The 12122-nt window shown below is 40.7% G+C and overlaps 1 protein-coding gene across 1 annotated transcript in view; it reads right to left on the bottom strand.

Annotated features, from left to right (window-relative positions):
- The window catches only part of gstcd (glutathione S-transferase, C-terminal domain containing), a 103546-nt gene that overhangs the window by 24687 nt on the left and 66737 nt on the right, over positions 1-12122 (bottom strand). Inside the window, exons 5-7 of the mRNA XM_056280620.1 lie at positions 5262-5377; positions 4924-4968; positions 4451-4579 (exon numbers count right to left, since the gene is read on the bottom strand). Of these exons, the coding sequence (XP_056136595.1) occupies positions 4451-4579; positions 4924-4968; positions 5262-5377 (290 nt within the window). The remainder of the gene's footprint in view (positions 1-4450; positions 4580-4923; positions 4969-5261; positions 5378-12122) is intronic.

Below are 12122 nucleotides of genomic sequence, written 5' to 3' on the forward strand. Positions count from 1 at the left end.
CCTTCTCCCAATATACCCAGCATCTCTTCTCCACACATGTCCAAGTCATCTCAATCTTGCCTCTCTTGCTTTGTCTCCAAACCGTCCAACTTAAGCGATCCCTCTAATATAATCATTCCTAATCCTGTCCTTCTTCGTCACTCCCAGTGAAAATCTTAGCATCTTCAACTCTGCCACCTCCAGCTCCGCCTCCAGTCTTTTCGTCAGTGCCACTGTCTCCAAACCATATAACATAGCTGGTCTCACATCCATCTTGTAAACCTTCCCTTTAACTCTTGCTGGTACTGTTCTGTCCCAAATCACTCCTGACACTCTTCTCCACCCACTCCACCCTGCCTGCACTCTCTTCTTCACCTCTCTCCTGCACTCCCCATTACTTTGGACAGTTGACCCCAAGTATTTAAACTCATATGCCTTCGTCACCTCCACTCCTTGCATCCTGACCATTCCGCTGTCCTCCCTCTCATTCATGCATAGGTATTCCGTCTTGCTCCTACTGACTTTCATTCCTCTTCTCTCCAGGGCATACCTCCACCTCTCCAGGCTCTCCTCAACCTGCACCCTACTCTCGCTACGGATCACAATGTCATCTGCAAATATCCTCGTCCATGGAGACTCCTGCCTGATCTTGTCCGTCAAGCTGTCCATCACCACTGCAAACAAGAAAGAGCTCAGAGCCGATCCTTGATGTAATCCCACCTCCACTTTGAACCCATCTGTCATTCCAACCACACACCTCACCATTGTCACACTTCCCTCATACATATCCTGCACCACTCCTACAGACTTTTCTGCAACTTTCGACTTCCTCATACAATACCACACCTTCTCTCTCGGCACCCTGTCATATGCTTTCTCTAAATCTACAAAGACACAATGTAACTCCTTCTGGCCTTCTCTATACTTCTCAATCAACATTCTCAAAGCAAACCTCGCATCTGTGGTGCTCTTTCGTGGCATGAAACCATACTGCTGCTCACTAATCGTCACCTCTCCTCTTAACCTAGCTTCTATTACTCTTTCCCATATCTTCATACTGTGGCTGATCAACTTTATACCTCTATAGTTGCTACAGTTCTGCACATCACCCTTGTTCTTGAAAATCGGTACCAGTATGCTTCTTCTCCACTCCTCAGGCATCCTCTTACTTTCCAAGATTGTGTTAAACAATCTAGCTAAAAACCCCACTGCCATCTCTCCTAAACATCTCCTAAACATCGCCATGGTGAAACTACTCAATGTCAGGTGAAAAGAAGCAGCTGGCGACTCCACATGTATCGGAGGAGGCATGTGGTAGTCTGCAGCCCTCCCCGGATCGACAGAGGGGGTGGAGAAGAGATCAGGACAGCTTGGAAGAGTCGGGTAGTTGGCCAGATACAATTGGGGAGAAAGGGAGGGGGGGCACAAAAAAAACAAACATGTGTTACTAGTTTGGGTCCATGTGCTACTAGTTTGGGTGAACTAGTTTGGGTCCAGAAGTCAATATTTTTTGTTGAGGTCATTTCCCCATTTTCTTTTTTATTGGAAGGGAAATGTGCCATAGTGTCCATCACAAACAAGAGTTTTAGCATATTTTAGATTATTTTTTGAGATTGCAATGTTACTGGTAGTTTCTAACAGTGGCTGAAGCTGGGGTGTTTTGATTGTGTTTTTTACTTATTATTCAAGTCATTGCATCATATCTAGGCATTGGAAAGAACAAGACCCATATGTAATGGGCGGGTGCTTATTACTTCTTCAATATTTTCTCATATGTTTTTGAAATGGGAAAAGTTATTGTCGATCAAACTCTAAAGCAGACTTGACATTATTCTGAGTGACAAACCTAAATCAAACCTACAGAAGTGCCTTCTGTGGATTAAAATCTTATAAGGAAACACTTCATAAAGACATCATCAAAAGATCCACTTACTCAAAGGTAAATTCAATACAGTCAGCTTGGTGTATTCACCATTTTCACGTAAGGGTGAAGTTAGATTAGCAGAGCTCATCTAGAAAGTGAAACAGGATATCCTTAAATGACATTAGTCCCAACGTTCAATACTAATACTTATACAAGACAGAGCACAGGGACAGGTAGCAAATCAACACAAAAAAGGATCAATTGAGACAATCAATTGCAAAGAAATAGACCATTAAGTAGGACCGATAAATGGGATTCAGATCAGTTAAGTCCAAATCAACTTACGGCTCAACAGCTTCCCCTCGCTTGACTCAGTGTTTATCCCATGGGGGAGAGAGGATGACCTCCTAGTAAACTAACGGCATCCTTAGTGGAGCTCTGATACCTGTCTCTTACCTGGTGCATTTCATGCTAAAACACGATTGCAGACACTAATAGGAAAACGTGATTGACGTGAATGGATAAAATGAATGCGACAAAAAATTGGGCCATGTATATAATACACATCAGGATTAAAGTCAGTTTGATGGGCAGTACCTGCAGGTAGGAACATCTCTGTGCCATGAAGGCACAAGCTTAGCAAAAGCACTGACAAATATGAGGGCTTGCTTTCTGAATAAATCTTAATATTATGTCATTCATCTACTGAAAGTATGTGGCAGAGAGACAACAAGCTATACGTGTGTGTGTCTGTGTTCTTGCATTTGTGCATGTGTGCGTGTGCATGCATATGCAGTGACTAAGTTACAAAACTCACTCCTCCACACATTGGCAAACATAATGTTCTGTGCAGTTTGTTCTTCACCAAGAGGAGAGGGTCTCACTGGAGTGTCTAGGCTGAAACAATAGCTACTTCTAATTACAGTGTCTACATATTTATTCCAGTTGTTCCAGTGGGAATAAACTTAAGGCCACTTGCAAAGCCCTTTCCTTGTAGCTGGGCTTAATGCAGCAGGCAGACATTTGAATGTTTCTAACATGCCTAGGAGGGAAAGCATATAACTGGCTGCATGATTTTGTGCCACACAGCCAGATCGAATTGAGAAAGATGCAACACTAACAATTTAAAAACAACAACTAAAAACCTATTTGATCTGAAATGACATTAATTATGTTTTGACGTGAGTCAAATGCTTAGGGGAGGGATTGCGGAAGTTTAAAATTGCAGTTGGGCTGCACCACCAAGTATTGGGTGTAACAAGTTAAATTGGATTAACTATACTGAGGGTTCCTGTGAAGGAAACACTAGGGAAATGTCCAAACTGTTACAGCTGATGGTCGTTTACAATTAACCACATTTATCTTTAATTATTTTTTTGCAGAATTTGCTGTGTAAAAACAATGACTTAATTAATGGAGGCATAATATGGCCTGACTCACTCTGCACACTTTGAAATGGCTAGAAACCATTTTTGTTTTTATTACAAGTAATTTTCCCCCAAATGATTCCTAAACCTCAAGCAATAACTGAAATCTAACCTTTTAGGGGTATTATCTGTTCTTAGAAAGTGGACCAATAATCTTTTTTAGGCATTTTTTGTAAGGTTTCTTGAGTTTGTAGTACTAACTGAAGAAAGAAAGAACCATTTTCTTCTTTCAATGCTCTGCAGGGAAGACGTACTCTTCAATACCATCAAGGGTACATTTGTCTAACATTTTCAGCTGGAAAATTATCATATACTATACTTTGCACAATGGTAACATATTTTCAAGCTGTTACACTGATGACCAAGGTAGAAAAAGGATGCTGAACATAATGGTGACATTTAACTAAATAAAGTAATTTTAGCTATGAAAAGGGCTTAGCTATCTGTAGTAAAAAAAAACAAAAAAAAAAACAGAAAATTATTTTGACATTTTTAGTTCTTGGAAAATAAAGTGAGAATGACAGACATATTCTGCAACAAACTGCAGAGATGCTAAAAAAAAGCACTGAAATATCATGTTCTTCTTTTCTGATCTCTTATGTTTGTGAAATATATTATCATTTGCCATAAAAAGCATTAACACAGTTTTTCTACAGTAGGAAAATAACTATAACCGAGCCTAAAGCTGTTGTTTTTGTTTTGTTTCGGTATAACCCCCCCCCCTCCCTTTTCTTCCAATTGTACCCAGCTAACTGCCCTACTCTTCCAAGCCGTCCCAGTCGCTGCTCCACCCCTTCTGCCAATTCGGGGAGAGCTGCAGACTACCACATACTTCCTCCAATACATCTGGAGTCGCCAGCCGTTTCTTTTCACCTGACAGTGAGGAGTTTCGCCAGGGGGACATAGCGCGTGGGAGGATCACGCTATTCCCCCCAGTTCCCCCTCCCCCCCAAACAGATGCCCTGACCGACCAGAGAAGGCGCTAGTGCAGTGACCGAGACACATACCCACATCCAGCTTCCCGCCCGCAGACATGGCCAATTGTGTCTGTAGGGATGCCCAACCAAGGTGGAGGTAACACATGGATTTGAACCGGCCATCCCAGGGTTGGTAGGCAACAGAATAGACCGCCATGCCACCTGGATATCTGTTTTGGTTTAATAATGCTGTTGGTGCTCACCCCAATGTCAAACGGTCCACTGAAGTAGTCCAAGTTGGCCTGAATGAAGCCAATGTTGGCCAGACCAAGCTCAGCACTGCGGTCCTTGGCCCTTACCAAGGACTCCTCTTTGTTTTCTATGAGGATCACCTAAAGTTGACAATAACATAGAATACATTTACATTAATTTTCAAAACAGCTTTACATACAACTTCACATCCAATGACACAATATAAAATGAATTCTGAAAATTAGGTTGGATGAAGCCTTGTTTTTGGTGGGTTTTTTGTGTTTAGCAAGATGAGAAAAGACTGACCAAAGACTTTGACATGAGTAAGACAGCGTTACATGAAAGATATTAATAAGGCTTGGATGAAGTACAGTACATACTGTCAAAGCATCTCTTGTTTTTTATGTCAGTTATATCATGCTTTAAAATATTAACACACTGTTTTACTCAAACAAGGCAGTAAGTAACATTGACAAAACATTACCTGGCAATAGGGAAGAGTGTGGGCCAGAGCAATACCTACATGCCCCTGAGACACAGAGAAAATCAGCATTAAAGCATTATGGAGAACATCAAAAGGGCTGTGATTGCTGCTACTCTTTTCCCAACCAAATGTTGACCCATTAGCCAAACTTTGCTACTGCTGTAACATGTATTTTCATGGCTGTAATTACCACCCAGATCTGAAAATAAGAGTATATGCAAAGAGCAGAAAGAAGAGGTGGAAACAGTTCTTTCCAGCACAAGCTAATGAGGAGAGGGTCTGCTTTGTGTAATTACCCACAGCCAGGCATTGATGGATATTTGGGTAAACACACGTACCCCTCCGCTGCAGAAATCCACAACAGTGTATCCAGGCCTGGCAAGCTCTGTTACCATGGCAACCAAATTATTCAGCTGTTGCCTTTTCCTCATTGCACGGGCGTCTGACATTTTGCCTAAAGAAGAGCACATAAAGTTCTCACTGAATCAGAATCTAAAGTGTGGAGTTAAAGGAAAATCATTTATAGAGTCAATTCGTCACTCTCCAAGTCTGTTATAGAAGCCCTTAGCATATGAAAATTGTGAATAAAAAAAGCTTTGGTTGTTGGCAAACCTGAAACAGGTGGTTAATGTTTAATGTAGTTACAGTTGATTTGAGTATGACTTGGATCATAAATTTTGTAACACGTTTTAGTTTATCTTTCTCTGATTAATATATTGACTTCTGATATGCATGAGAATTGTACACATTAGCAATTATGACACCCAAATAAAAAGGTCTCCATTGGCTTATCAGCATGCTTCCTGCTACTCTCTGACAACAGAGCACTGACGGCCCTCCAAACCATCAAAACAAAAGTGTCTTCCTTTTTTTTTTCTGTGGCAGGAGGACAACCTTCAGCTATTTTGCAGGCACTAAAGACACACTATGTATTCCATTAACTCAAAGCACACTTCCGTCTCCTGTGTCTCCCACTCTGGCATTCCAGCACGCCACATCTGCAATGACTGGCTGACATGCCGTGCCGAAGTTGTCTCCGGTCTATAAATCTACAGTGATGAGCATTTCATTCATCCCTGAGTTGTGCCATCTCATCCACATGGTTGGAATATCAAAAACACATTACTTTGCCCCTCCCCATTCAGTCTTCTGTGAACTGATGAATGATAATGTGGTTGGAAAGAAGGTGAGTTTTCTTGTCGGATCTACACAGATATGGAACCTCTATATTGCCATGGTTCGACTCTCCTACTAGTTTTTATTAAGTATGTTATCTCGGCGGTAGCGAGTGAGAAAATGAAGGGAGGGATGTTATTACAAGGAGAGAAATGGTGGGAAGATATTGACCACTCTGTTCTTTGCTCAGATGAGTAGCTCATGTTGATTGTGCTGCTTTGTAGTCAAGGTGCTGAGAAGTCTCCTTATTAGGACCCTTTCTGTGCACTCTGAATAGGTCTGCGATTTTAAATAGAATCGTGTCAGACTTGGCATGTTACTAAATATATACAGTGCAGAAATGTAAATTTGGGATGTGTCAAAATATACACTGAAAAAACTAATACTGCAAAAAAGGGAGGTTTAAAATCTTAACCACTTAGACACAGTTACCATTGAATGCATGGGAAAAGGGCAAATGGCCAAAGTTGAATCCGGGGAAATTATCTGCAGCCTGAATGTCAGGGTTTAAGTTTGTCTCCCACAGACTTTGGCCTTCATCACGGTGGTGGTGGAGCAAGTCAGGGCTGGGATTTCCGTTCTTTGACAACAATTAAAGGTTGTAAATTATGGTGGTTTGAAATTTGTTTCCTAATAAAATTTTACAAATAAAGGTTAAAAAATGTCTGTTTTGTAATTAAATAATTTACAAATATTATTTTACAAATATTAGCTCATTTAACAAAAAACAAAAACATCTTTCATGGCAACTGCAAAACCAACAGCCATCAGCTGTTCCTTCATTGTGTGGAATATAACATTCTTGCACTTGAATCTTCTGTGTGGGACAGAAGGGGCTTGGACCGACAGATACAAACAAGCACTGTGTATTGCTGTGTATTGTTGTTGTTGTGTTGCTGTAAAGCCCCTTGAGGCATATCTGTAATTTGTGATATTGGGCTATACAAATAAAATTGACTTGACTTTACTTGACTATTGCTGTGAGGGAAGCCAATTGAACCATGGCACCTCAATAGAATAGAAATTGATCACTTTCAAATGTTATCGAATTTCCCTCCGTGGCAGGCAATGCTGAGAGCATAGCAGGCCTATGTCTATGTATGGGAAAGATGATTATCTGCTGGGGTTTCCCAAACAATTAGTCTAGAGGGCATGTTGTGCTGTTGTACAGGTGCAAAAACAAATGTTCACAAACATGTGCATGGAGCCACACCAAAGGATGTACAGCACTTGCAAAAGATTACAGAGATGAATTGCGCACATCTTAAGAAAAAGTACCCATAAATTGAAATTAAGAGATGAGGTCAGACACACAAGTGCTAGTGACAAAACAGGCAAAAGAAAACTGCACTGTGAAAGGTCTATCTGCCTTGCATAAAAGCATGCAAAGTTTAATTTGTCTGTTGTGTGAGTGTGCTTGTGTGCGACTTCAAGCATTTCTCCACGAACATGCCTTTGATTCTAGAAAGGTCAACCCATAACTCAAGATTAAACCTGTAATCTATGTAAGAATGAGCGGGTGGTAGCAGAGTAGCCAACCATTGTCCAGTAGAAATGACGGACTTAGCCCTAAGCTTCATTCCTTTTTTATTGTTTTTGGGAGAGTATGTCTGGGAGGACGGCAATTTTCAACCACTGAGTCACTTCAAATGCCTAAAAATCCCTCCTCCAGTTCCAGATAAATATTTCATATGCATCATTATTTGTGTCCAGCAGACAAATTCAACAACACATCGATATGAACAAAGAAGGAGTCAGAACCTGCAGTGAAGAACCTGCGAAGTTACAGGGCAGTCAAAATGACCCCATGAAACACACAATGCAAGGTCATTTTGAATCTTTATTGTTTTGCTTTGAGATTCCCTTGAATAAACAATATGTACAAAAAACATCTATGATAATATCTCTAATTATATCTATAAGTTCTCTTTGTCACTTTGTGTCAAGATTAAACATGATTGACATGGACAATTGATTATTTTTGTTTCATCCTCTAAGCCAGACCCATTTGGCACTCAATAACTACAACAGGCTGACTTTCCAATGAGTTATTTTTCTGTTTTTACTGTGTCGGTAAAATTGTGAAATGAACTGCAAGTTTCACAGCTATAGAAAGGGGGAAATCACATTATTGGATATTTGGAAAATCTGAGGAGTTTGTAAGAATCAGCGGCTCACAGAAAACAGTACACTATGAGCGACAACGGCCGTACTATTGAAATTGCACTCCTTCATGCCCATTCTGACAGAATGGCCATGAATGAGTACACATGAAGCATCCTGACAGTGACAAAACACGGAAGTGGACTGCTATGTGACATCATAAGAAGAGTCTCATTTCTGGGTAAGAATGTAGGAAAAAAATGTAGAAAGCACGACTTAAAGTACCATAGCGGAGGTGTCTGCATCTCTCCCCAGCTACAGTGCCTCATTTCTGGTTATAAAAAAAAATGGCCTAAAGTATTCTCTTCTTCTTTGTGTTTACTGGCGGATCGCAAACCAAATAGGTGCATACCGTCACCTGCTGTATCGGAGAGTGTAGACACGCAAGTGTACTTGGGTACGGAACAACATTACTAATGTGAAAGCTGGGTGGCAGGGGAGTGGGGGGGGGGTCATACTCAGGCATGGTACGAAGCAATCGTATCTATTATGAAAATGCCCTTAAACCAGAAGAAGAGTACAGGGTGGACTTGGGTGGGGCCACACCTGGAATATGATTAGCCCCCCTACTGCCCCCTCCCTCCAAACTTTCTTTCTTGTTAATGTTTGGTATGCAGCTTTATTAGTGGAGGAACAAACTGTGAATGTGTAGCGTTGCAGATGGGAGTGGCTGTTGACATTTCATATGCCACTTTGTCTCAGAGATCACATTAACCACAGACCTGAAGCAAATGCTCACAGACAGCAAAGAATCAGCATGGCAATTTGAGAGACGGACGAGAGACTGATGTGATTTCCATCCATCCATTATCCAAGCCACTTATCCCAACTGGGGTCACGGGATGGTGGAGTCTTGGACAGGCTGCCAGTCCATCACAGGGCCGGTCGACACACACACACACACACACACACACACACACACACACACACACACACACACACACACACACACACACACACACACACACACCTAGGGGCAAATTAGTATGGCCGATTCACCTGACCTACATGTCTTTGGACTGTGGGAAGATACCGGAACACCCGGAGGAAACCCACGCAGAACATGCACACTCCACACAGAGGGCAACCTGGGATGACCCCCAAGGTTGGACAACCCCGGGGTTCGAACCCAGGACCTTCTTGCTGTGAGGCGACCGCACTAACCACTGCACCACCGTGCCGCTTTGTTATGTTTCCTCAGTGCAATATTGTAATGCACAGTATTCAGAATCGGATTTCTTATACATTTTTTTTGCATTCATGCAAGATTCATGAAAAAAAAAAAAGCATTCATATTATTTTATTGCATTCACGAATTAGGAGTGAAACTGATGGGATTTATAAGTTATAAATTTATCCATGATTTTGAGAGAGAATATTAGCTAACTTTTTCAGTGATTTCATGTTAAATGATGTAAATGGGCTATGGTTAACATTACAAGACTAAAAGTTTGTTAAAAAAAAAGAAGAAAAAAATAGCATAACCAAATAATGAGCAAGTGCCAACTAGATAGTAGCCAAGTGTCCACATTAAGACACATAAATTTGAAAACATCTTTTTTTCCCCCTTATCTGTTTTGGCCTTCCACCCACAGCCAAGGCAGCATTTTCAATGACCAAAAGTTAATCTTTTCAAAATCACTCATTAAAATGGATGAATCGGAAAACGGTGGTCTCGTGTTGTAGTTTGAACGGGGAAAATGCAGCTTTTGGAGAAGTTGACGTAAAGCTGCTGGCTCAAGTGGCCCGCACATTATATAACGTATTAGTATGTTCACACTAAGTGTGATCCTTTTGCTAGATCTATGTCTTATTTATTTATATCTATATAATAACTTAATAATTACGTTATGCTAACTAATTAATAACACTTTTCTCAACAAAACATTGCAAATTGCTTTACATGGATAGAGGGAAATATGCATAAAAACATAAAAATAAAAGATAAAAAGTGAGCCAATGATGCAAATTACAATTAAATAATAAAATTCATAAAACAGAATAAACAGATAAAGTTGAGTCAACACAATATTTTCAATTCAGATTTAAATGAACAGATGTGGATCGAGTTTGAAATTTATATGCAGGTATTTTGCACCAGCGGTAATACAGTGTAGTCGGGACCTCAAAATATTTTCCAGGTGTACAATTTGTTATTGAGTTGTTCCTATCTGTGTCTGTATGGTCCCTATAGGGTTATACTGAAACCTATATAATACCCAGTTCATATATTCTAGGTGAAAATTGATAAAACAAAAATTTCAGCAAATGTACCTTTCCTGTATGGAAATAATCATTTATCTTTTAAAGAGGTTCTTTTGCAAGAATTATAAAGTAAATTTTGTTCCCCGAAAAACAGCCCCCCCTCAATAAAAAAATAATAATCTGGAATTGCCTCTGGCTGATAGCCCTACTTTAACAATGACAACCTTTAACCACCTTTAACCTTTAACAAGCCCACTTTTAACCATGAAATAAAAGACATCTGGTGAAAAACAATTTGCCAGTTTACTGTTAGCACAAACTCTTTTAAAACACAGAATGAGAACATGTACAAATTCTTTTGTGACAACGATTTTCAGCAACTAAGAAATCACACTGAATAACAATTATGCTACTGTAATGCTTGTACATTTGTTTTCTGATAATGTCAGTGCTTTCACTACCCTTTGAGGAATATTAATAAGCTGTGTTCTTTTAACAAGCTGTGTTCCTTGCCAGTGAGTCATTACTTAACAACTTGCCCATCTCTCCCACTCACAAAGATATCGGAGCTTGTTTGGTTAGGCAGTGGTAAAGCTTCGAATCAAAGATAGGTTTTTGTTCAAACCAAGTTTTATGTTACAGGATCACATATGTACAAAACATCACAATGTTTGCTTCTAGAGCATAACCTTTAACTGATCTCTAAATAAGATGCACTGAGTATTTATTTACGTGCTGGGCTGAGTTTATTTGACAAACCAGGGTACTGGGATCACATGTCACTGCTTCTGGCTGATTAGTGCTGTGAAAGTAATTTAGAGGGGTTTGAATCGCTGCAGAAATGGAGTAGCTGGTTGGAGCAGCAGTTTCGAAATGGAGGCACTTTGAATTGTCCATCATGTTGCTTACCTTGTGGCTGGCAGTCATACCAACATGTACCCTAGCTCTGCTGCATGACAGAAGCTAAGCAGGTGTGGGCTTGGCTACTACTTGGATGGAAGACCTGCTGGGAAAATGAGAATGCTGCCGGAAGTGGTGTTGGTGAGCCAGTAGCGAGCAGTATTCCCTTTGGTCCTAATAAAAAAAAAAAAACAACAAAAAAATCCCAGTGCAGTGACGGGGACATTGTGCTGTAGGAGATGCTGTCCTGACTCACAGTGGTCATTAAAAATCCCATAGCACTTATCGTAAAGAGTAGGGGGTTCCTCAGTGTCCTGGCAAAATTCCCAACCTGGCTCTCTCCATCTGGCCACCTCATCATCCCCCTGTGTAATTGGCTCAATGATTCCTCCCTCTCCACCTCAATCTGATGTGCGGTGAGGGTTCTGGTGCAAAATGGCTGCCGTGCATCACCCAGATGGATGCTATACATTGGTGGTGGTTGAGGTGAGTTTCCCCCCTTCACTGTGAAGCGCTTTGGGTGTCAAGATAAAGCGCTATATAAATGTAATCCATTATTATTTTACTTTCCAGTCACCAGCACTGTTGTGTCAGCTCCTTTCCCACTGCTTAACAAAAAAACAAAACAAAACACGGGGTTGTGTGTTTTATCCAGTGTAGTATCTGTTGGTAATTGTCCTCTAACAAGCTTGGTTTGCCATATCTGCTTCTGTGTCAAAACAACTTTGGTGTGGGCTTTAACCCCATAAAGCCCA

Source organism: Lampris incognitus, chromosome 5 (assembly GCF_029633865.1).
Source record: "Lampris incognitus isolate fLamInc1 chromosome 5, fLamInc1.hap2, whole genome shotgun sequence".
Classification (NCBI taxonomy): domain Eukaryota; kingdom Metazoa; phylum Chordata; class Actinopteri; order Lampriformes; family Lampridae; genus Lampris; species Lampris incognitus.